The sequence below is a fragment of the Rhinolophus ferrumequinum genome, chromosome 23 (assembly GCF_004115265.2).
Source record: "Rhinolophus ferrumequinum isolate MPI-CBG mRhiFer1 chromosome 23, mRhiFer1_v1.p, whole genome shotgun sequence".
NCBI classification, from domain to species: domain Eukaryota; kingdom Metazoa; phylum Chordata; class Mammalia; order Chiroptera; family Rhinolophidae; genus Rhinolophus; species Rhinolophus ferrumequinum.
In genome coordinates, this window is record NC_046306.1 from 44,561,118 (window position 1) to 44,585,729 (window position 24,612).

Here is a 24,612-nt window from a genome sequence, read left to right on the forward strand (position 1 = left end):
GCAAGCAGTTCAACAATAGAATTTTATTTATATAATTCATAACAGGGAAATAAGTGAGAAACCATATGATCATTCAACTTCCAAAAAGCACGTTTGGAAAAATATTTATTAATTACTACTGTTTTATTTCTAATTATGGTATTTATTTTGAGGCTTCGATTTGCACTGAGGGAAGCCACAAGTTTTGGTATTTTTTCTGGAGAAGTATAGGACAGAAAGATTGAGAAAGGAGACCGTGGCTTTCCAATCAAGTCATGAAAAAGCTGCCAGCAATTAGCAACAGCAGTCAACATTTTTCTGAAAATTCTAGACAACAAAATCACTGTGAAAAAGAAATGAGTTCATATAAATAGAATGTGGCCAAGTCATAATTTGCAACTTTCATACATGTATCAGCCAAAGCCAGTTAGAAAATAGATTCCATTCACATTAGGAATAAAAATTAGAAAATAATTGAAAACCATTAAAAAGAAATGGGATTGTAACCAACTAACAGTGAACATATGGATGGTGGTATTTAGTAGGTGAAGGGGGAACTTTGATTTTCTATACTGTATATTTTAGCTACCCACAATAAGAAAAAAATGGTGTTTAAAATTCTAGCCACAATTCTAAATACCAGTCAATATAAATTGATGAAAACCTCTAAAATTTTTTATTTTCAACTAACTGTGTTTCCCCGAAAATAAAACCTAGCTGGACAATCAGCTCTAATGCATCTTTTGGAGCAAAAGTTAATAAAAGACCTGCTCCAAAAGACGCATTAGAGCTGATTGTCCGGCTAGGTCTTATTTTTGGGGTAACACGGTAGAATACATTCATTTCAAATAAGGATATACTTTATTATTTTATTGGGGGAATTAAACACAAAACAACAGTATAATTTAAGTTCAGGAACGATAGTGGGCTAATATGATAGTGGCCTTCACGCCATTTATCTATCCTCAAAGCTGACTCGTGGACTTTGGGGCTCACCTGTGTGCATGGTTCCATGTGCTCTGGGAGTAAATATGAAAGAAGTGACTTCACACCCACAGTTAAAATATCAACATCATTCATCCCATTTACTAGGGAAATTTTCTTTATTGTTTATCAGCAGAGATTTAGATTAAAATCTCTTCTAGCTACAAAAACTGTGGGAAGAAATTTGTTTCTTTTTTTAAAAAGGCATTTATTCAGCATCATGATCAGACTATTACATTTAGCAATCAGCAGCATGGGTGCAAATAAAAACACCCTACATTAAAACCCTTTGTTGGAATGCTTTACTTTCTACAGAACAGAAACTAAAATAACATGTTATACAATTGGTCACAAATAAGTCCTTTTTTGCCCATACACATGAGTATTGTCTAAAACATGTCTTTGTGAGTCCCTGCCACCACTGTGCTTGGCTGAGTTCACAAATCTCTTATAACCTGTAGATTCCCTGTCACTTCTCTGGCTCTTTGGGGAGAAACTACTTTCAATAATGAAAGTAATCTGCAAAGGGCAGCCTACTCCCCTAAGTAGGTTTACTATGAAAACACAGCTCCACATCCTAAATGCTTCTGTAACTTGATTTTGGCCAGAAACATTCCCCTATATAATGCATGTATAGTAGGTGCAAGGTACCAGGCTTATCTAGTCTTTTCAATTTGAATGCCTCTTTCAGATTACTGGGCTGGATGGAGGGGACTAGTGGGGAAAGGCCAACGACGACTAGGCAGGATCACTCTGGGCCTGTCCAACTCCTACCATTCAGTTCACTGGACAACAGAAACTTCCCTCCACTTACATGACCAACTTTTCATGTGACTTTTCTGTCCATATGAATCTGGGGGAAAAATGTACATAGTTTCTTTTCTAGTCCTAATTTCTATTTCCCTTTCCAAAGTGGTGATACTGCTGCTCACCCCACAAGTTCAGACAGACAAGAGACCAGCCACCACTGCTGGAAACAGGCAAATCCATTGTGTCCTTTTTTTCCATCCCAAAAAGCCAGACAATTATCATTAAACATTACATGTACTGAAAATTTTTATAGAACATCATCTCCATGTGCCCATGTGATCTGGAAGCACATATTCCAGAAAGTCAGCTCCCCGACTTAAATAATGCACACCACCAGGAACAACACAAGATGTACAGGGACCTACTTTCTCCCTAAACAGCCAAGTGAAACTCTCTTACTGTTTAAAAGATTCAAATGTAATAAATGTTTACTTCCTTTAAACACACACACACACACACACATTGCAGTAACTGTAAGAATGTTATGATTATAGATACATATACAAAAAAAGGAGGAATCCTGTACAACAGAAAAACAAAGGATACTCCTTAGCCAAATATTCTGGGTTATATTAAAGAATGTAACTTTTAAAACCAAAGGGGTGGGGGAGTGTGGAGAAGGAAGTGTAGAAGTTTCTGTGGATGGGTTCAGCGTTGCAACACAGGGAAGCTTGGCAGTGCCTCAGTGTGAGGTCATGACAGGACATGCTCCAGAATTCCTTGTCTGATCAGCTGCTCACACTTCCACCGAGGTAGAAAGTGCTAAGGGGAATAGTAGGGGAAAGAAAGAGAAATGATTAGTAAGAATTTTAAATTGGGCCGGCCCAGTGTCTCAGGTGGTTGGAGCCCCGTGCTCCTAACACCGAGGTTGCCAGATCAATTCCCACATGGGCCAGCGAGCTGCACCCTCTACAGCTAAGATTGTGAACAACAGCTCTCCCTGGAGCTGGGCTGCCGGGAGCTACCGTGTGCTGCCGTGGGCTGCTGTGAGTGGCCCAACGACAGCATGGGCCAGACAGCTGCGCCCTACACAACTAGACTGAGAAACGACAACTTGAACCAGAGTTGGGGGGGAGGCAGAAGAAGGAGGAAAAATGAATTTTAAATTACATTTTCTATCATTAAAAAGCAGCAACTGATTATACATTTTTCAAATTCTAACAGTTATATAGTTAAAAGCTAAACTTAAGTATATCTGCTGTTTTCATCAACTGACGCAGACCTGTACTGAACTGATTTTTATAAACAAATTCATAGTTTCCTTAAGTTAAATATAAAGAGTTCTGAATTCCAGTATGTAGTTTCCTTAGTGTTTGCATTTTGAATTTATGCACAGAAAACCTAGGTAGGTGAGATTTTGGGACACCAGATTACAAACAATACAACTTATTAGGAAGACCAACGAAGGAACATCTCCATTAAACCTTTTCTAGGATTTTAGTCTGAACATTTATTCTAATAACAATGACAACTTTACTCCTGTACTTTTCAAGGATTAAAACTATTTATAACCTCTGAAATTTGTGCTGTTCACAGTGTATGAAGACACTGGTACCCAGCTAACGCTCGTCCTCCATATCCTAAGAGGATACCGTTCTCATTCTGAAGTGGAAAGGAGTATCCTTGTCTGATTCCCTCTCAACACACGGAGGTTTAAAACAGAAATGAATATTTCCTAAATTGGAATGAGATGGTGCAGGAAGACTTTCCAAGCTCATGGGTGACCAAAGTAATCCCAAGGCAAAGACAGACATACTTGTAAAAACAAAAAACAGTACATTAGAAAGTCACTGCCGCAGGACAGATTATCAGAAGTAGTCAAGGAAGCAAAATGTAACTTCAGCGGCACTATGCACCTAAAGGTCCTTCCTCACGAACTCAAAGGCCTCATGCAAGACCCATGATCAAACACTCATAAATGCCTCCAAACCAGTCAAAAGACACACGGGCCAAAGACTATTATGTAACTTGTTAACTGGATTACTAGAAAGCCTTTAGAATGTAAAATGTACAAAAAGGGAGAGGAAAAAAACAAATTATTGGGGCCGGCCCGGTGGCTCAGGCGGTTAGAGCTCCATGCTCCTAACGCCGAAGGCTGCTGGTTCGATACCCACATGGGCCAGTGGGCTCTCAACCAGAAGGTTGCCAGTTCAATTCCTCCAGTCCCGCAAGGGATGGTAGGCAGCGCCCCCTGCAACTAAAATTGAACACGGCACCTTGAGCTGAGCTGCCTCCCGGATGGCTCGGTTGGAGCGTGGGCTCTCAACCACAAGGTTGCCGGTTCGACTCCCTCAAGGAATGGTGGGCTGCGCCCCCTGCAACTAGAAAACGGCAACTGGAGCTGAGCTGCACCCTCCACAACTCAGACTGAAAGGAAAACAACTTGAAGCTGAACGGCACCCTCCACAACTAAGATTGAAAGGACAACAACTTGACTTGGAAAAAAGGCCTGGAAGTACACACTGTTCCCCAATGAAGTCCTGTTCCCCTTCCCCAATAAAATCTTAAAAAAAAAAAAAAAAAAAAAAAAAATTATTTAACAACTTTTCCAATGTCTTCTAAAAAGTGGATTTCTGATTTTTAGAATAACAGAAACATGTTTGTCATACTGACAAGCGTAAGTGATTGTATGGTAAGAAAATATCTCCCTATTAATGTTTTACATTATATGGATAATATACACCATAGATTGCATAGAAAACTGATTTTAGATGTCGTCAGACATTTTAGAAGTCCCTTAATATCAACTACAGTAGGTTTTATGTTTTTTATCTTTTTCCCATTTTTATAACAGCAGGTAGGGCAATACTGAGAAACAAAGTTAAAAGCATCATCAAGGCAAAGGCTCTTCATGGTCCACACAGGAAACGACTGTCTAGCACAGGAGCAGATGGAGGAGGGACTCAGCTAGGTTTCTGCCTGCCCCAGCCCTACGCAGGTACTCCCTGACAGTGAGGAATCACCACTGGGGCCCACCAGGTGAGAAGATGAGCTATAAAGCTTGAGAAAGAAATTCAACCACAGGACAGTGTTTAGGAAGAAGTTACATTTTCTTCTATCTTGTTTTATGAGGATAGCTTTGTTCCTGTGAACCAAAGCTTCACACCGGATCCTCCAGAAATACAGATTTCTATGAGCATTAATTTATACTTTTATTTTTCATTTTAAAACTTTTATTTATTTTTTTAAGTGTGTTTTTCCAGGACCTATCAGCTCCAAGTCAAGCAGCTGTTCCAATCCAGTTGTAGAAGGCACAGCTCACACTGGCCCATGCAGGAATCGAACAGGCAACCCCAGGACAACGAGCATCGTGCTCTAACCAACTGAGCTAACCGGCTGCCCCAGAACATTAGTCTATATTAATATTAGTATTAACTCATTAGTATTATTCAACTAAGTATACTACTACTAAGAGGACAGTGGGAGAGAACTTTTGCCTTATCCCTGAAAATCTGTCTTTAAAATATTCAACCTTTTTTTTTTTAGAAAATTACTCAAAATTCTAAGGGTATTTGACTAAGATATCAAGTCATCCTCTCTTAGGGAAATAAGCCCAAGAACCATATGATCTGAAGGCATCAAAGGCATTTTTGCTCCAAGGCATACAAAGGCTTAGGGTCATTAGACACTAACTGGTTGATAACAAGATGGGAGGCAAAGAAAGAGAGTGGTTTTCATTAGGTCATTTTTCCTCCTGTATTAATGTGACTACAAACAAGATAGGATAAAGGACGGCCAGATGGCTCAGTTGGTTAGAGCTGAGCTCTTTAACAACAAGGTTGCCAGTTCAATTCCCACATGGGATGGTGGGCTGTGCCCCCCAGCAACTAGACTGAAAATGGCGACTGGACTTGGAGCTGAGCTATGCCTGGAGCTAATGGGTCCTGGAAAAGACACACTGTTCCCTAATATTCCCCAATAAAAAATTATTTAAAAAAAAGCCAGACCTTTATTAAAAAAAAAAAAAAAGGATAAAAATAAATTTAGATAATGTGAATTAAGCTAATGCGCACTTGAAGAATTCTCAGGAAATAATAAATACCGGGAGTGCCAAAAACATTATATACATTTTAAGAGATGTTTTCTATGTATTACTTTTCGAAATTGAATTGAATTACAGTAGCAAAGTGTAGTATGACAGTTCACTCAAAAGATGTTTGTGGGAATGATCGATTTTACTTCCAACAAGATGGCACCCCATTGGACTTCCACCAAGACATTAGAGCTTACCTCAATGAAAACTTGCCAGGACAATGGATAGGACGAAGAGGTGCAGTTGAGTTTCCCCCACGTTATCCTGACTTAACAACCCTTGACTTTTTCCTATGGGGGACCTTAAAGAATGTGGTGTACCATAGAAAACCGGCTACACTGGCGTTACTTCAGGAAGAAATTGAAACAGCATGTGCAGCAATACAAGTGGACGCTTTGGTCAATGTTGCTCAGGCAGTAGTTTGCCGTAATCAGAAGTGTCTGGATGCTGATGGTAACCACTTTGAGCACCTCTTGTAATTGCAGAAGTCAAACGTGACTTGTATTCATCTTTTGTTATCGGTATATATTGAGTATTACAATTTTAATACAGTTTTTTCCTTTCCTAAAATATGTATACCACTTTTTTGACACCCTCTGTATATTGAGATTCTTAGTAAGGAAAAATTTAGTTTAAGTTACAACTTCATAATTTTAGTCTTTCCCTATTAAATTCTGTTATGTTTATGTATTACTTAAAAATTTTTGATCCACATCACTATTTATTTGCTAAAGAATTAGGATTTATTTATATGGTGAAGTACAAGCTGAAAATGAGTACTGAGCACCTTTTTAATTAATTGTAATTTGAAGAAAGGTGTTAAATTCAACATTTTAACAATGCCTTAACTAGAATAATGCCCATGTGATAATTTCCCTGGAAAATGCTTAAATACAGGCAATATTCTAGTAAATTAATTAACGTTGCCTTAACATTTCTTTGTATTTAGAAAAAGTAGTCTTATATTGAACATAATGCCTAGATATAAATGATCAACACAAGGTAATGTTTATTTTACTACTGATTTCAATGTTTCCATCATGCAACACTCTTACAAGATTTAAAGTATCTTAAGACGAGAAATACCTGGCTATTTTTTTTTAATAGGACTGAAGTACCATCATCAACTTCAAATTCTCCATAGTCTTTTAGACAGCGCACCTGAAAGGAAAAACAAAAGTTTTATCTAAATTATTTTTTAATACATAGTAACCATAAAGTAAATAACGATTATACAAATACCCACAGTAAAGGTACTAGGCATTTTTCTGTGTACTTAGGCCTAGTACTCCTACTGTGGTATTCTAGTAGTTCCAACTGTCCTATTTTAATGGGAAGGAAGAAGAAAGGCAAAATCTCGGAATATATGTGTATGTCGCGCTGACAGCAAGAAAACCCAGGTAGCTGCTAAGGGGAGACATCATTGCATTCTTTCCCCTATGCAAAGCCTGAAATATCAACAGTTGAAATACATATTTACAAAGAAAAGAGAACGTTTTAGATCTACTCCAACCTGCCTCTTATAGATTCCTCACATGAAATACCAATATCTGAGAATAGGACATAGGTAAGTCTCCAAAATTTGTTTTAAAAAAATTTTTCCAATCTCCTTTCATATTTACACTCTTCCCCAGAAATACTTAAAAGTGTACCATGAAAGAGAAGATGCAGACGCATGTTATAAGAATCAGGAGAGGTTTTTAGTTGGAAGATGGGAGGGATAAGGCAGCCTTTTGATAACCACTTCTGCAACTGCAAAGAAGGAATGTCCCTAAAGAGAAGGTTGGCTATAGCTCCAACTGCTGCCACAGGAAACCATGATGTTTTCTCATCTTCTATGAGAACTCGGGACTGGAGTTGTCTGCCTGAGTACTAGGATTGGTACTAGCAAAGCCAACTCCAGCAGCAAGTTTCAGCATCTACTTTTCCTAGGTCATTTCATTATGTCCTATAATTCCTCTGGATTCTTACCATGACTCCCCAAGGTATTTTAACTTAGTTTGAGAAATACTATTGTAGAAAAATCCCTACCACACTACTATCTTTTACATCTTTAAACATATGGAAAATCTTGAACATATTCAAAAGTAAAGATTACGAAACTCAACGTCCCATCAACTGGCTTCAACAATTATCAGCATCTGATGGATCTTGTTCCCTAGATTCTAGATTTTGAAGCAAATCCTAGATATGTTATCATCTATAAATATTTTATATCTATTTCTACAAAATAAGATTCTTTTTTAAAAATACAATCATTACAGCATCTTTTAGTTAAAAATTTTTAAATTATGAAATATCCAGTTAGTATCCAAATTTCCCCATTCATCTCATTAATTTTTAAAAAGTTGCCATGTTCAAATCAGAGTTCAACAAAAGCTGCACATTATATGTTTCTGATATGTCTCTAAGTCTCTTTTAATCCAGAATTCCTTCCCCGTTTTTCCCTTCTCCTTGGCAATTTGTTAAAGAAACTGAGCAATTTGGCAGTTTGCCATAAACTAGATTTTATTGTGGATTCCTGTGGAGTCATTGAACATATTCCTCTGTCCCTGAATTTCCTATAAACTGGAAGTTAGGTATAGAGGCTGGATAAGACCAAGTCTGATTTTCTGACAAACGGTGTTTTGTATGTCCTATTGCAAGACCTCACGAAGCACAGAATGTCTGGCTGTCCCTTTCTGGATATGTGGACCCCAAGAAGAAAGATTCATATGATGTCCCCAAGAAGCAATTTATCTGCTGAGGTAGACTCCCCATGGTCAACTGAAGCCCCAAATTTTATAAATAATAGAAGTCTAAGGGCTATTTTCTGACAGGGACTTCTCCTTCTTAGCCTGTATACCAAGAAGAATCTCACACTGAACTGCTTCACACACTATGTGCCATATTTTTACACCATCTGAGTCAACCACTGCTTAGAAGCCCTGGTTTTATTTATTTATTTATTTATTTATTTATTTATTTATTAAGATTTTACTGGGGAGAGGGAACAGGACTTTATTGGGGAACAGTGTGTACTTCCAGGACTTTTTTCCCAGTCAAGTTTTAATTCCTTCAATCTTAGTTGTGGAGGGTGCCGTTCAGCTTCAAGTTGTCCTTTCAACAAGTGAGCTATTGGCCACTAACTAGGTCCAGTTGCCGTTGCTAGTTGCAGGGGGCACAGCCCACCATCCCGTGTGGGAGTCAAACCAGCAACCTTGTGGTTGAGAAGAAGCGCTCCAATCAACTGAGCCATCCAGGAGCTCAGCGGCAGCTCTGCTCAAGGTGCCATGTTCAATCTTAATTGCAGAGGGCGCTGCCCACCATCCCTTGCAGGACTCGAGGAATCGAACTGGCAACCTTGTGGTTGAAAGCCCGCGCTCCAACCAGCTGAACCATCCCAGAGGCAGCTCAGCTCAAGGCACCCCAACCAGCTGAGCCATCCGGGAGGCAGCTCAGCTCAAGGTGCCGTATGCTATCTTAGTTGCAGGAGGCACTGCCCACCATCCCTTGCAGGGCTCGAGGAGTTGAACCGGCAACCTTGTGGTTGAGAGCCCACTGGCCCATGTGGAAATCGAACTGGCAGCCTTCGGAGTTAGGAGCACAGAGCTCCAACTGCCTGAGCCACTGGGCCGGTCGGTCCTGGTTTTATCTTTTGACCAAGGGACTAGTTCTAGGGAGTAAGAACTGCTCCATCCAATCAGAACTATGCAAATTGTATCCTCATTTGCATCTATACCAACCAACTGGCACGATTTGGACCAATCAGAACTGTACAATTTGGAAACCTCATTTACATAAAATGGACCAAAATGGGAACTGTGGGCAAGAAAATTCCGTATAAAAGGTGATCTCTCCTTTGTCTCAGTGGAGCAAACTTTTGGTTTCTACCCGAGGCTACCTCTCCCCTGGTTTGCAAACTATTACATAAATAAAGTCTCTCCTTTTTCACTCCAGTGCCCTTTGGATTTGTTTACAGAAGTTGAGATTGAGCAGTGGGTCTAGGTGGTATCCATACCCATCCCTATCCATCCATTAGTAAGGTTTCCATTAACATTTCACCTCATGGTTTTAATAGCTATTTGCCTCCATGCATTAAGGTTATAAAATGTCATTAATCTAGTTCTTTTATTCTTGCTGCATTTATTAGTGGGAATGCTACTATAAAGAAGAAATCTCCCTTGTAAACTATCTGGTTACCCCCAAATAGAGTTTATACAGTGAAGGCAGATGGATGCTTGATTGTATTATTTACTATTTTTCAAAATGAGTCGCATTGTTCATATTCTCCAAGGCAACCCAAAGAAGTTTTATTTCTTTAATTACTATTAATTGTTGTTTGGTGTCATTATGCAGTCATACGTTTAACATAATTGCTATGAATCAATTCACTGCAGTTACCATTTACTTTGATGCCCATTGTCCCTTCTTTATCCAGTGGGAGCTCCTTCAAATCAGTTCCCAAGTCTTTTGAGAACTCCCCATGTAGTCCTTGATATTTTCCTTGCTTTCTAGAAAGACAAGGTGTTCCATGCTCAGTTTGTACATTTTTTATTTAAGACCTAGAATCAGCCTTTTTTTCATGGAGTCCTGGTTTCCTTTAGTGGGAAATAGCATTTCAACTCCAGAATTTGGATGCTCATGGCTACTGGTTTGGTTCTTGTTTCTAAGCTTTTTCAGTGGACAGAGCTAAGAATTACTTTTTTAAAAAAAGATGATTCAACCAGAGTCCATACTGATCTTTCAAACTCAAGTTTGGGAATATAGGATTTTGACTTAACTTTTTGATTTTAACTTTTTGAATCTCTTTTATTTTGAAAATCTTGCATCCTAATGCCACACTTTTTTGCTCTATTCTTTAATATATGTACACTGTTTCAAAATAATGGCAACAATATTATTACTAATTATATGATTTTTAAAAAAAATTAAGATCCCTCTGTAATTCTTTTCATCCTTAGAATATACCAACTAGGAATATATGATCAATTTATGTCTTTTAAAGTAATTTAAAATAATTCCAGTTTGACTAATCCACCAATTTAAAACACAGGTTCATTTGTTTCATTCTGCTTTCAAAATCCGTGGGTTGGTTTGTCCACTTTGATTTAATAATATGTAAAACATTTACATGGTTCCAAAGTCAAAGCTATTAAAACGGGTCTATTCAGAAAATTTTAGCTTCTCGATCTGATTCCCACCATCCCTCTATAGGTAATATTTTTGGTTTTTGGTTTATGTTTCCTTTTTCATATAAGCTACTATATATTCATATGACCCAACCCCACCCAGGACAACAATCCATTTTTAAGAGGTATACTTACTTCAATATATAGGCTTTTTGGAGGTTTCATATCCTGTGTAATATCCAAACCTTCATCTCCTCCCAAAGACCTCATATAAATAGCAAGGGACTTTTTATAATGATTGAACCACTCCATCTGCAAACATAAACATGGTCATTTGAGAAAGTCATAAGAAAACAAACTTGCACAAATTGTATACTCATCCTTTCAAAAAGAGCATATATCCTCCCATGGATCATTGCTATGACCATTCATTCATTTAAACTATAGCCATATCTCATTTTATTGTGCTTCACAGATACTGCGTTTTTTAAAAATTAACGGTTTGTGGCAACACTGCATGAAGCAAGTCTATCAGTGCCATTTTTCCAATAGTGACCATTGTGTCTGTGTCACATTTTGGTAATTCTCACAATATTTCAAACTTTTTCCTTATTATTTGTTACGGCAATGTGTGATCAGTGATCTCTGATGTTACTATTGGAATTGTTTGTGGGCACCATGATAAGATGATAAACTTAATTGATAAATGTTGTATGTGTACACTTACTATAGTATAGCATAAACATAGCTCTTATATGCACTGGGAACCCAAAAAATTAGTGTGACTCACGTTATTGGGTATTTGCTTTATTGGGAACCGAACCCAAATATCTGAGGTATACCTGTACAAATATTGATTGCCTGCTATAAACCAGGCACTGGTATAGGTATTTAGGATGGATAATTAACAAAATGAACAAAAATCTCTCTTCTCACATTACACTAGAAACAGAACCATGAAAAATACACCACTTCAGAATTATGATCTCTTCAAATTCTGCACTGCTTTTTCTGAAAACTATAAAACATTCTTCAGAAGAACATCCAACTGTCCATCAACTATTAGATACATATATCCATACAATGGAATATTCAGCCACAAATCTAATGAAGTTCTCACACATCACCACATGAATGAACCTTGAAAACATGCTTAAATGACAGACATAAAAGACCACATATGCATGATTCCACTTATGTAAAAAAAATCCACAATCAGCAAACCTATAAAGTCAGAAAGTAGATTAGTGATTTTTAGGGGCTGTGAAGAGGGATGAGAATATGGAACAAAACTGGTAATGGTTATTGGGTTGCTTTTGGGGGTGATGAATAAGACAGTGGTAATGGATGCAAAACTCCATCAATATACTAAAAAAACATGGAATTGTAAACTTTAAAAGGGTCAACTTTATGTATGTGAATTATATCTCATGTTATTTTTTTAACTTAACGAGAGAAATTAAAGACCTAAATATATGGAAGGATATACCACATTCATGGATTGGATGACTTAGTATTGTAATGTCACCAGAACTATATATTGAATTCAATCTCAGTCGAAACCTTAATTTTTTTAAAAATGAAACGTGACAAATTAAGTCTAAAATTGACATGGAAATGCAACGGGTCAAAAATAGTTGAGACACTCTTGAAAAAGATTAAGATGGAAATATTGTTCAAGACATATTATAAATTTACAATAATTATAATAGTATGGAATTGGTGCAAGAACAGACAAATTAAGAGAACAGAAGAGAAAGCCCCCATCCAAAATCCACAGATATACTGACACTCAATTTATGACAAAAGTGGCACCACACACACAGCACTGGGGAAAGGAGAATCTTTTCAATAAGTGGTGCTAGGTCATCTCAATATCCATATTCAAATGCCCCTTGACTCCTACATTATACACAAAAATCAATCCCAGTACTATAGATCTCTCTGTGAAAGGTAAAACAATGTACGGTATTTTGCAGTGTATAATTTTGCAGTGTATAAATTTGGGCACTTTTTTGCCCAAATTTGTGAGGGAAAAATAAGAAGGCACATTATACATGGGTAGTACTAATTCCATATCTATATAAATGTTTTTAATTCTTTTATTTATGCTTATGAGTTAAAAGTGTAACTCTAGAAATCAATAATGATATCCGTATGCAAAATAATACCCTGGAATACGCTAACAGGTTTTGTTGATCTTACGACAAACTTGAAAAAATGACGAGTTCTTGGCCTTCTGTGATGTATAAATATCATAAATTTGTTACCAGTACATATAATGTCTTGTACTTTGTATATGTTCTTGTATTTTGTAATTATTTCTTACATAAAATTTCTCGTACCATAATATGTTAAAACATAAATGCTAAAAATTCCTTTATAATACAAAAAACGAGTACCTAAATGTAAACAAATAAAAATCTGAATTAAAAAATTAAAACGAAAGATTTTTTCCCTGAAAGTTTGGGCCAAAAACGTGGGTGTGCATTATACATGGCAAAATACGGCAGTTCCTAAAAGACTACATAAAACAATATCTTCATAACCTTCATGAAATTGCCGTATACCAGAAGAGATGCGTGACAGGAGTGTGGTCATGATGCAGGATAATTTACAGCACACTTTACAACACACCTTCTCTCAACCGGAGCTCACACCCAACTGACTGCACCAAACAAGCTGAAACTTGTCACACAATTTTACTAAGGTTCGTCATGCTGTTTCCCATTTTGAAGATCCCTGCCTTTCCGTTGGATGGCACTTGGCAGTAGCATTCACTATATTTGCTCATCACAACGGAAAGGCTCTGTATCACACATCGCTTCTGGTACGGTAATTTCTGTCAAATAAAAACATTACGGTATGTCCTCATCCACGTAATTCACCAGATCGGGCACCGTGCGACTTCCGGCTCTTCCCCAAAGTCAATGATGTCCTGAATCGATTCATAAGGTATACGTTTTGAATCAATTCAGGACATCGAGGCAGCCACGACAGTGCAACTAAAGACACTCATGAAAAAGGACTTCCAGAATTGCTTCAGAAAGTGGCAAGAACAATGGGATAAATGTGTTCAAAGTGAGGGGGAGTATTTTCAGGAGGATTAATGGCAATGTGTCTTTTACTGTAATAATTTTTTAAATTTAAACATTCACCATATTTTTTCATCACACCTCACATACTGAATAAATAAATACAGGCCAAAATCTGCTGAAAAACAGATGTTAAAAACAAAAAGAGAAATACTAATAAATACTATTATAGAACAATGCCTCAGCATTTTCCAAATTCATAAATTTGAACAACAGTACTAACTTACTTCTTCAGCAGACATGTGAAATCGTAAGGCATTTGGCAAAACACTGCCATATTCCCACCTGAGTGCTCTAATCCGAAGCAATCGGTCATACCTAGGACATTAAGAAGGTATTAGATGGCATAACAAAAGGGATAGCAGAAGTTGTTTTGATCAGGACACTCAAGACTCAATAAACTAAATGTACTATGTGGACTTCATTTGGCTCCTGAGGCAAACAAACGAACTGTAAGAAGACATCTTTGGGATAATGCAGAAAACATAAGATGCAGACTAAAGTTCAGCGGTAAAATGTCATGATGCACATGACATAATAATAAAACAATATGAAGCATAATAAACAATATGCTTCATAGCATAATAAAACAATATGAAGCAAATATGGCAAAATGTTAAAAATGATTACAACTGTATGATGGCTCCACGGAGGTTTCTAACATTATTCTCCGAGTTTTATGAATATTGCAATTTTCCATAATAAAAAATTTTAAAAGGGAAAATTTTAGAATGCTTGCAAAGAGAGAGACAAATCTAAGAATTTCTGTTTTCCATTTTAAATTGTTAATTAGAAAACTGCATGGAAAATGCTCCACTGTTCTCTGCCACCCCAAGCAAAAACTGAGAGGCTTACAAGTATGCTACAGCGCAGCGTCGATTTCTTAACAATGAACAGTGTCGAAATTTGATGGTTGGTATCAAATCACTTCGTCCACCTGACTTTGCTTCATTCCTAGTAAGAATATTTAAAAAGGAAAAGAGCAAATATGTATATTTCAGTATAAATAAAATTTTCAGAACTAACCACTGACTTACATGCTGTTTTTTATTAGAAGTTACCCTAACCAAATACGGTGTTTCCCCGAAAATAAGACCTAGTCGAACAGTCAGCTTTAATGCATCTTTTCAAGCAAAAATTAATATAATAATTTAAGACCCGGTCTTATTTTACTGTCTTATATTATATAAGACCCAGTCTTACATTAATTTTTGCTCCAAAAGACTCATTAGAGCTGATTGTCACGCTAGGTCTTACTTTCGGGGAAACAGGGTAGTACCTGTCTATATCAGAGCTTTTATTAATGTGTTAAAAGATAAAAAAAGCCAAAAGCCAAATAATTTGCTTAGGATCATACTATCGGTATTTCATTTAACCATTCGGTACTTTTCATTTTTGCATGCTGATTAATCTCTGTTATTTCCAAAAGACAAACACTGTATTTACTCACTTTTTGGAATTTCTTTATCATGCTAGGATAAGATACTAACCTAACATCATGGTTCATAAAATTACCGTCCTCTATCATGTTTTTATTCCCATGTACAATTATCTGTTGATCTTCAACTACGCGTATGAGGTCTGACAATTAAGTTCACAAACTCATTCTAGAAAAAGTGCTATATACTTCATTGCTGAAAATCACTACAGTCACTTTCAAAGTACTCTCCTTGGGAAGCTATGCACCGTATCCAGTGCCTAGTCCACCCTTCAAAGCAATTTTGAAACTCTTTTTCTGGAATGGCCACTAGAGCTGTCATCGTATTACCCGTGATGTCCTGAATGTCATCAAAATGTCTTCCTTTCAATATTTCTTCGGGTAAAGAAAGAATTCATCGGGGGCCAGATCAGGTAAGTAGGGAGGGTGTTCCAATACAGCTATTTGTTTATTAGCTAAAAACTCCCTCACAGACAGTGCCGTGTGAGCTTGTGCATTGCTGTGATCCAAGAGCCATGGACTGTTGGCAAAAAGTTCAGGTCATTTTCATGCAGCCTTTTCAGCACTTCCAAATAGTAAACTTTGTTAACTGTTTGTCCAGTTAGTACAAATTCATAATGAATCATCCCTCTGATATCAAAAAAGGTTAGCAACATTGCTGTAACAAGTTCGTGAACTTAATTTTGTCAGATGTGTTCCTCACACAGAGAGGGAGAAAATTTTGGTTCCACTCTATATATAATATATTATTTCCTTAGATATTTGATAAGTGTAACATTTTAAAACCAAATGTACAATTGTTTAATTGGTATAGAGTTTCAGTATTACAAGATGAGGAGTTATGAAAATGGCTGGTGATGACAGTTGCAAATAATGAATGTAGTTAATACTACTGAACTGTACATCTTAAAATGGTTTAAAAAAATGGTTAAGATGGCAAATTTTATGTTATGTGCATTTTACCATAATTTAAAACAACTGAAATAAAAACAAAACAAAGCCAGATGTACAGAAAGAATAAGAATCTACTTCGGAGTTTTAAAAGGAACCAGATAAATATGAAAAGGATTCCTTTATTCAGTATGTGCTCTATGTCCTGAAAATAGAGGCAAATTTTATATCCCATCCAATCATGTCTTCTAGGTCTATACACATTTCTGCCACTCTTTGAAAATCAGATTTATTCTCCATATTATTTACAATGTGCTCAAAATTATAAAGAAATAGTACAAATAAAATACACCCAAGCTACATTAGAGTACTTTATTAAGTACACAAGGACTTCCTAAAAATTCATATTTATACATGAATAATTCAAAAGGAATAAATTTCTTTTGACAAATAATTTTAACCAGAAACTGGTAATAGTGATTGTCCCCTTAGAAAGTAACAAGGAGGACAGAGCACAGAATTTTGGATCATGAATTTGCAAATGGTACAAACACAGGTGTGATCAAACAATACAGTAAATGTTTAAATATTAGGATGGGGCAAAAGTAATTGCGGTTTTCGTATTGATTTTTAACCTTTTAAACCGCAATTACTTTTGCATCAACCTAATAAAAAAAAATTTATTACAGTAAAAGACACATCGCTATTAATCCCCCTCAAAATACTCCCCCTCGCTTCGAACAGAGTTATCACATCATTCTTGCCACTTTCTGAAGCAGTTCTGGAAGTCCTTTTTCATGAGTGTCTTTAGTTGCGCTGTAGTGGCTGCCCTGATGTCCTGAATCATTCTGACTTTGGGGAAGAGCCAGAAGTCACATGGTGCCAGATCCGATAAGTAAGGTGGATGAAGACACACCATAATATTTTTTTTTAAAGATTTATGTTTTAAACTTTTTATTTATTTTAAGTGTGTTTTCTCAGGCCCATCAGCTCCAAGTCAAGTAGTTGTTTCAGTCTAGTTGTGGAGGGCACAGCTCACATTGGCCCATGTGGGGATCAAACCGGCAACACTGGTGTTGGCGAGCATTGCGCTCTAACCAACTGAGCTAACTGGCCGCCCCTACACCATAATGTTTTTATTTGACAGAAATTGCCGTATACCACAAGCAATGCGTGACATGGAGCGTTGTCATGATGGAGGATGATTTATGGCACACCTTAAAAAACAACTTCCCTCGAAACTTGTCACACACTGTTACTAAGATTGCACGCGCCGCTTCCTGTATTGAAGATTCCTCCCTTTCCATTGGATGGCAGCAGCATTCACTATATTTGTTTTGATCCATGTTATTCACCAGATCTGGCACTGTGCAAATTCTGGCTCTTCCCCAAAGTCAAAATGACCATGAAAGGTAAATGTTTTGAATCAATTTAGGACATCGAGGCTTCCACGACAACACAACTAAAGATACTCACGAAAGAGGACTTCCAGAACTGCTTCAGAAAGTGGTAAGAACGATGGGATAAGTGTGTTCAAAGTGAGGGGGAGTATTTTGAGGTGGATTAATGGCAATGTGTCTTTTACTGTAATACATTTTTTTATTTAAACATTCACCATATTTGTTGATCACACCTTGTACAAGGAAAATAGACAATCATTCCCTTTCCCTTAGTGGACCAAGGCCTATTAGGCCAGTGCAAAATGTTTAACCTGTTCACTTTTTACCTAGTCTGAGTCACCTCTCCTGTCACCTGGATGACAAGCATGCCTCCCTCTCCTCTCAGCTCCCCTGTAACAGAGCAGCCCGCATGATCTTTTAAAACACAGATGTGCCACCACCTGCCCCATACACTTAAAAATATCACCTGGTGTCATGCTTTGCCTGCTTAGTAAGCTTCAGCCACACTGGCCTTCTGTACATCCCCTTCCTGTGCATTCCCTTCTTTCATGACCCAAGGACTTAGCATATGCTACACCCTCCACCTGGAATGCTCTCTGCCCACAATTACTGCCTCTTTAAAAACCTGCTTCTCCTTCAGGCCTCAGTTGAAATGTCTCTTTCTTTGAGAGAATTTCCCTGATTCCTCAACCTAATTATATCTTCAATTCAGTATTTCTCTTAGCACTCTGTTGTGTTCCTTCATAGCATGTATTCCAATTTGGTATACCTGTATTTAATATCTGTCTTCCGCATTAGACTGTGAGGGCCATAGGGACAGAAATCTTTACTACTGTGTTTACAACTGAAATACCAGAACCACTTATCAGTACATAATTGTTTAGGACATATTTGTTGAATGAATGAATGAATGAATAGCTTGGGAACTTGAATTCAGGACTTTACATTTGCCTTACATTTACTATAAACTTGTTATGGTTCAGTTCCTCATTCCATCTTTTCTGTATCTATCCTTAAACACTATACTTAAAAAAGCTGCTATGGTTCTGGGAGCTCCACAAATCTTATTAGCATGTTACTGATTTCTATATCCAAGTAACTGATTAAAACATGTACCTAACAAGACCAAAGATGAAACCTCATGTCACAGGTGAGTTCTCTCTAGGTTGAGAATGGAACATCTCACCTATAATCTAGAAGGTGGTGTCTTTAAGACTTTTGTGTCTTACTCTTCACCAAATCACAAGGACCTAAGAAGTTTGTCATACAGACCAAATTCTCCATTGTGCCAACTACCATGTTTAGCTCTAAATATTCTATAAATCTAGACTCTTCTCATCCTACCAACCTGTAGCCTTTTGTAGCACTAGTTCTCAGTGAACTCCACTCAAGCTATTGGAAATCACTACTGCTCCTGCTAAGTTTACAAATTGCCTGTTCTTTCATCAATGCACTAAGGTATCTATTAATGAAAACAAGCAGTGGAAACTATACATTTCATTTTGTTAGGGTTTTTATTTGCTCATGTCTCATCTCTTTCAGGTCTACCCTAATTATCTGTCAAATCATGTCAAACAACAAATATTTACTGAGCATCCACCATATGCTAAGCACTACTTGAATCCTGGTAGATACAGCTGTGATCAACACAAATCCCTTTAGTCCTGTATACCTAGAGTATGATCAGGCCCACAGAGAATTAAAAATAATAATAATAATATCAAAACCTGATGCAAGTTTATCTGATTTCAATATCATATTTCTTAAATTGTTTTAAAATATCAATTTTATTGAAACTTACACATCAGACTGGTTTTGTTCATATAAAGCTTTCATTTCCTCCAGAACTTGCCTGAGTCCATCCTCCTAGAACATACAAAATGATATTGATCCATATTCATTAATATCCCCACCAAGTCTATAGCAATATTCCATTTATACTATGTTTATCTTTGATTTATATATCTTATCAAAAAGCAATAGTCCTTTCATACCTACTACGATAGCTATAATAACAAGTGTTGGAGAGGATGGGGAGAAATTGGAACCCTTGTACATTGCAGGTAGAAATGTAAAATGGTACAGCTCTGTGGAAAAAAGTCTGATGGTTCCTCAAAAAGAGAAACATATTACTACATTATCCAGCAAATCCATTCCTAGGAATATACTCAAGAAATCGAAAACATGTTTTTATAAAAACACATTCACAAATGTTCTGAGCAGCATTATTCATAATAGCCAAAGAGTGTAAACAACACAAATGTCCATCCACTGATGAACCAATAAACCAAGTATGGTATATCTATTTGACGAAATATTATTTGACCACAAAAAGCACTGCAGTACTGATACATGCATCAACATGAACCTTGAAAACATTATGCTAAGAGAAACAAGCCAGACACCAAGAACAAATACTGTATGAGTCCACTTATCTGAAATAGCTAGAATAGGCAAAGTCATAGAGACAGAAAGTAGATTAGAGCTTACCAGAAGTTGTGGAAAGATGGCAATGGGTAGTTATTGTATGATGGTTACAGAGTTTCTGTTTGGGGTGATGAAAAAGTTTCAAAAATAGGGGAGATAGTTGCCCAGCAATGTAAATATAATTAATGCTACCGAAGTATACACTTAAAAATGATTAAAATGGCAAATTTTATAGTATGTTTATTTTACCACAAAAAAATAGAAGGAAAAAACAATGAAACGGAAAGAATTACTGACTACACAACCAACACACTGATTAATGTCTGAGTCTTCCAGGCTGCTGAGTCATCTGACGAGCAGGTGGGTTTGTCAGTAGAAGGCACGAATGCCTCAAAAGGTGCAAAAGGTTCTCCACCAAATTAAGACATAGAAGAGGGAGTGATTTTACAATTTCTAAGAATCACTCCCCACAAGTAGTAAAGCAACACTTATCTACATACCTCTGTATTCCATCATCTCTACTGAACTTCCCACTGTTGTCTCCTAGCTTTTTAGAGGTAACTATCCTGAAGTTGAAAGGACAACAGATTGGAATCTAGGAAACCTGTGTTCGAAGTGAGACGCTGCCTCCAATATGCTGTAAGTTCAGACAAGTCCCTGAACTTGATCCAAAATTTCAGCTCAGTTTCCTTCTCTATAAAATGATGTAATTGTCAGACTAGGTACTCTTTAATGTTCAAAAACAAAACGCACCTTCCCAAAAATGCTCTTCCTCCTGAGCTCTGATGTTTACTGAGATACCTGACAGAGAAGCTTCCCAAGATACTGATTCCTCTCCCTCATTTGTTGCCCATCCCATCGCCACTCCTGTTCTAATAGTTACAAGTGCTGTTTGTTTCAAGCCACTTAAAACCCAGACACTGATTTCAGGGCCCACTGACTGGACACAGTTTGGACCATACACATCTCTCACGTGGTCCATTATAACTACTCATAACCATCTCTCTGCCTCCATTCTTCTCTCCAATCAATTCCCCACAGGACTGACATAAATATCCTCAAAAATGCAAAAAAGATTACCCAATCACTCCCCTGTCTAAAATCCTTACCAGCTTCCAAATGACTTATGAGTGAATACCAAACTCTCCTAGACCTAGAACTTACCTTTGTAGTCCCTGTACACACTCTGTCAGTCACCCTTCCTGTGTGATCATTTGTCTGCTGTCTGCTGAGATGCCTCACTCCCTTCTCAGAGTGGTGACCTCACCTTCTAGGAGTGCCTCAAACGCCCCCTCCTCCACTCCAGCTCACACCTGAATTTCTCCTTTGTGCTCCTTGTCTACACCTCTCTGGTACAACTTTACACGTTGCATTCTACTACCTGTTTCATGCCCCTCTCCCAACACAATGTGCCCTGGCATCCACACAGTGGCTGCTCTATAACAGGGAATATAATCAAGCATAGAATTTAGAATGCGGGTCTGAAAGCCAGACTGCCAGGGTTTAAATCCTTAGCTTTACTTCTTACTGGCTATGTCACCACGGGCAAGATAATCTCCCAGGTCTTCACATATATAGCTGGAAACAATGGAAAACAACAGTTTAAAACTCAAAGAGTTATTATGAGGACAAGCGATAATGTAGGTCAAGTGTTTACTGACTGGGGTAGCAGTAATAAGAAAAATCGTAATAGTGATTAGTAGCAGCAGCAGTGGTGAAAAGACTGCGTCATTACTGTGTCACAAATATTGTCCAGATAACCTGACATATACCATCTCTTTGAGCCCTCACTACACCAAGACTTGGGTACTATTATCATCGTCCCCAATTTTTGCAGAAAACTGAGTACACAGAAAGCTGGAGTAACTGACACAAAATCACAAGACAGAGCCAGAATCCCAACCTGACTCCAGAGGCCTAGCTTTTGCCTCTGTGCACAACAAATGTTAGATTATTATCAGGCAACCAATAAATGTTTGGTTAAACTAACAAACAGCAATAAAGTTATACACGGAAAAACACTAACGGAAATATATTCAGATAAGGAAATGCACCAAATCGCTGGGTGATATAAGCATGAAGGCTTTCTTTTCTCTCCTATAAATTGTTTTGCTATGTTCCAAAATTTTAGTTCTCGACTTTGGAGCTGACACCACGAGAAAGTAAACCCTCCAGGGAAGGCGCAAGGAACAAACGCCAGGGCGCCGCCCCGCCCCCAGGTCCGCTCCCTGACACGCCCATCCAGTCTACCAGGTTCCCCCTCACGTTGAAAGCTGGCAGCTGCCCTTCCGACGCGCGGTGTAGCTCGCGGACCAGCTCCAAGGCCTTTTCGCAGAACATGGCGGATGCGTCCCGGTCCCGCCACCTTGTCAACCGCACGCTCTCACGGCAAACGGCCGACGGGCTCACAGCCGCTCCCTGGTTTTCGTTCCGGGTCCCACAGCTCCTGATCCTTGCCTTTAGTCTCCGCTCGGCGCTTTGGCGTCTAACATGCCCAGCCAATAGGAACGCGCTGCTGGGCCTCGCGGCCTACGGCGGCAGTGAAGGGACGTTTACCTCCGCTGCGCAGCCGCACTACAAGAAGGATTGCGGGGTCGTTCCCTGGGGTTGTCCCCAGCATCTGGGGGAGAGTGGGCGGGCCTCTGTTTGAGCCTGTAAAGGGAGCAAAGATTCTTTAGCAAGTTCCTAGGCGGCTAACCAAATAATTTTAGGCGCAGCACAGCTCGAGATAAATGCACGTCCCGCAACTTCTTTTTTCCATTGCATTCATTGATTTGCTTTTAGGTTCAAAGGGGTGTGCTCTTTGAGCTTGAGAAGGAGGGCCCAGAAGCTTGGTGTGCATTAACGTTGTGACCCAGCGTTTCATTTGTTTAGTTTTGCAGTGTGGGTGTTTTGTTTGATGGTAAAGGGGAACCAACTTTTATTGGGTATCTCCTGTACGGTAGGGACTGTGACGCGTTATTTCATTTAATTCTCAGGATTAACCCTAAAGTAGATATTAAGACTCTTGGTAGTGATTAGGAAACAGAAGTTAGATAATTTGCCCGAGGTCACACAGACCTTGTATTTAACCTTTCGACTCCACAGGACCACCTTTGATTTTAAAGCAGTCATTTAAAAACACTGGTAAAATAGCTCTAGTCACAAGGTCTATAGAGAGGGAAAAATGCCTTACATTAACACGAATTCACATAGCCATAGTCTTCCTAACATGATTATGGAAATTTTCATAACCATGTACAATCAAAGGTGGGCATTACTGTTATAGAAAATTCATTTTATTTGGCTATTTTTTTAAAAGCGGTATTTTTTTAAAGCAATATTACTTGGATTCATTTTAGCTAACCCTAGAAACTATGTTCCTCTTAGTTTCAGGTACACAGAACAACATAATGATTAGACATTTATACCCCTCACAAAATGATAACGCCACCAAGTCTACTACCCCTCTGACATTCTCTGCAGTAAACTTAGGGGTGCATATATTTTTTCGAATCAGAGTTTGATATGTCTTTGGGTAAATACCCAGGAGTGGAATTGCTGGGGCATAAGGTAGTTCTATTTTTAATTTTTTGAGGAGCATCCATACTGTTTTCCATAGTGGCTGCACTAATTTGTAATCCCACCAACAGTGCAGAGTTTCCTTTTCTCCACATCCTAGCCACCACTTGTTGTTTGTTGATTTATTGATGATGGGCATTCTAACAGAAGTGAGGTGGTATCTCATTGTGGTTTTATTTGCATTCCTTTGATGATTAGTGACATTAAGCATCTTTTCATATGTCTGTTGGCCATCTGTATGTCCTCTTTGGAGAAATATCTATTCAGGTGTTCTACCCATGTTTTAATTGGTTTGATTATGGAAGTGGTGGGGGGGGGTTGTTTGTTATTTTGTTTTTTTGGGGTTTTTTGGTGTTGAGTTGTATGAGTTTTTTGTAAATTTTGTAAATTTTTGTAAATTTTGGATATTAACCTCTTATCAGATGTATCATGGGCAAATATCTTCTCCCATTCAGTCAGATGTCTTTTTGTTTTGTTGATGGTTTCCTTTGCTATTAAAAAAAAACTTTTTAGTTTGATGTAGTCCCAGTTTCAAATTTTTTCTTTTGTTTCCCTTGCCCAAGGAGATGTATCAGTAAAAATATTGCTAAGGGTAATGTCTGAGAGTTTATTTCCTATATTTGCTTCTAGAAGTTTTATGGTTTCATATCTTACATTTAAGTCTTTAAGCCATTTTGAATTTATTCGTGTGTATGGCATAAGAAGGTAGTCCAGTTTTTTTTTTTTTGCATGTATCTGTCCAGTTTTCCAGCACCATTTATTAGATTGTCTTTACCCAAGTGTAAATTCTTGCTTCATCATAAATTAAATGACCATATACACATGGACTTATTTCTGGGCTCTCTATTCTGATCTATTGATCTATGTGTCTGTTTTTATGCCA

The 24,612-nt window shown here is 37.8% G+C and overlaps 1 protein-coding gene across 2 annotated transcripts; it reads right to left on the reverse strand.

Moving 5' to 3' along the window:
- Window positions 1–779: 779 nt before the first annotated feature.
- On the reverse strand, window positions 780–22,640 carry GINS1 (GINS complex subunit 1). Of its 2 annotated transcripts, none has more exons than XM_033095245.1 (7): window positions 22,419–22,631; window positions 19,543–19,607; window positions 14,868–14,966; window positions 14,240–14,330; window positions 11,113–11,229; window positions 6,893–6,967; window positions 780–2,535 (listed from the first exon to the last, which is right to left on the reverse strand). In XM_033095245.1, the coding sequence occupies exons 1-7, from the start codon at window positions 22,506–22,508 to the stop codon at window positions 2,467–2,469; spliced, it is 606 nt and encodes a 201-aa protein (XP_032951136.1). In that variant the 5' UTR covers window positions 22,509–22,631; the 3' UTR covers window positions 780–2,466. The 2 variants fall into 2 exon arrangements, with proteins under 2 accessions (XP_032951136.1, XP_032951137.1); XM_033095246.1 differs by having other exon boundaries at window positions 782–2,535; window positions 22,434–22,640.
- Window positions 22,641–24,612: the final 1,972 nt, after the last annotated feature.

Excerpts from the sequence above, each read along its gene's own strand:
- GINS1 (XM_033095245.1), bottom strand. The coding sequence starts at position 22,508 with ATGTTCTGCGAAAAGGCCTTGGAGCTGGTCCGCGAGCTACACCGCGCG. Across the intron at positions 14,331-14,867 it reads CGCTGCGCTGTAGCATACTT|GTATGACCGATTGCTTCGGA; the intron begins GTAAGCCTCTCA and ends TTAATGTCCTAG. Across the intron at positions 6,968-11,112 it reads CAAAAAGCCTATATATTGAA|GTGCGCTGTCTAAAAGACTA; the intron begins GTAAGTATACCT and ends TTTTCCTTTCAG.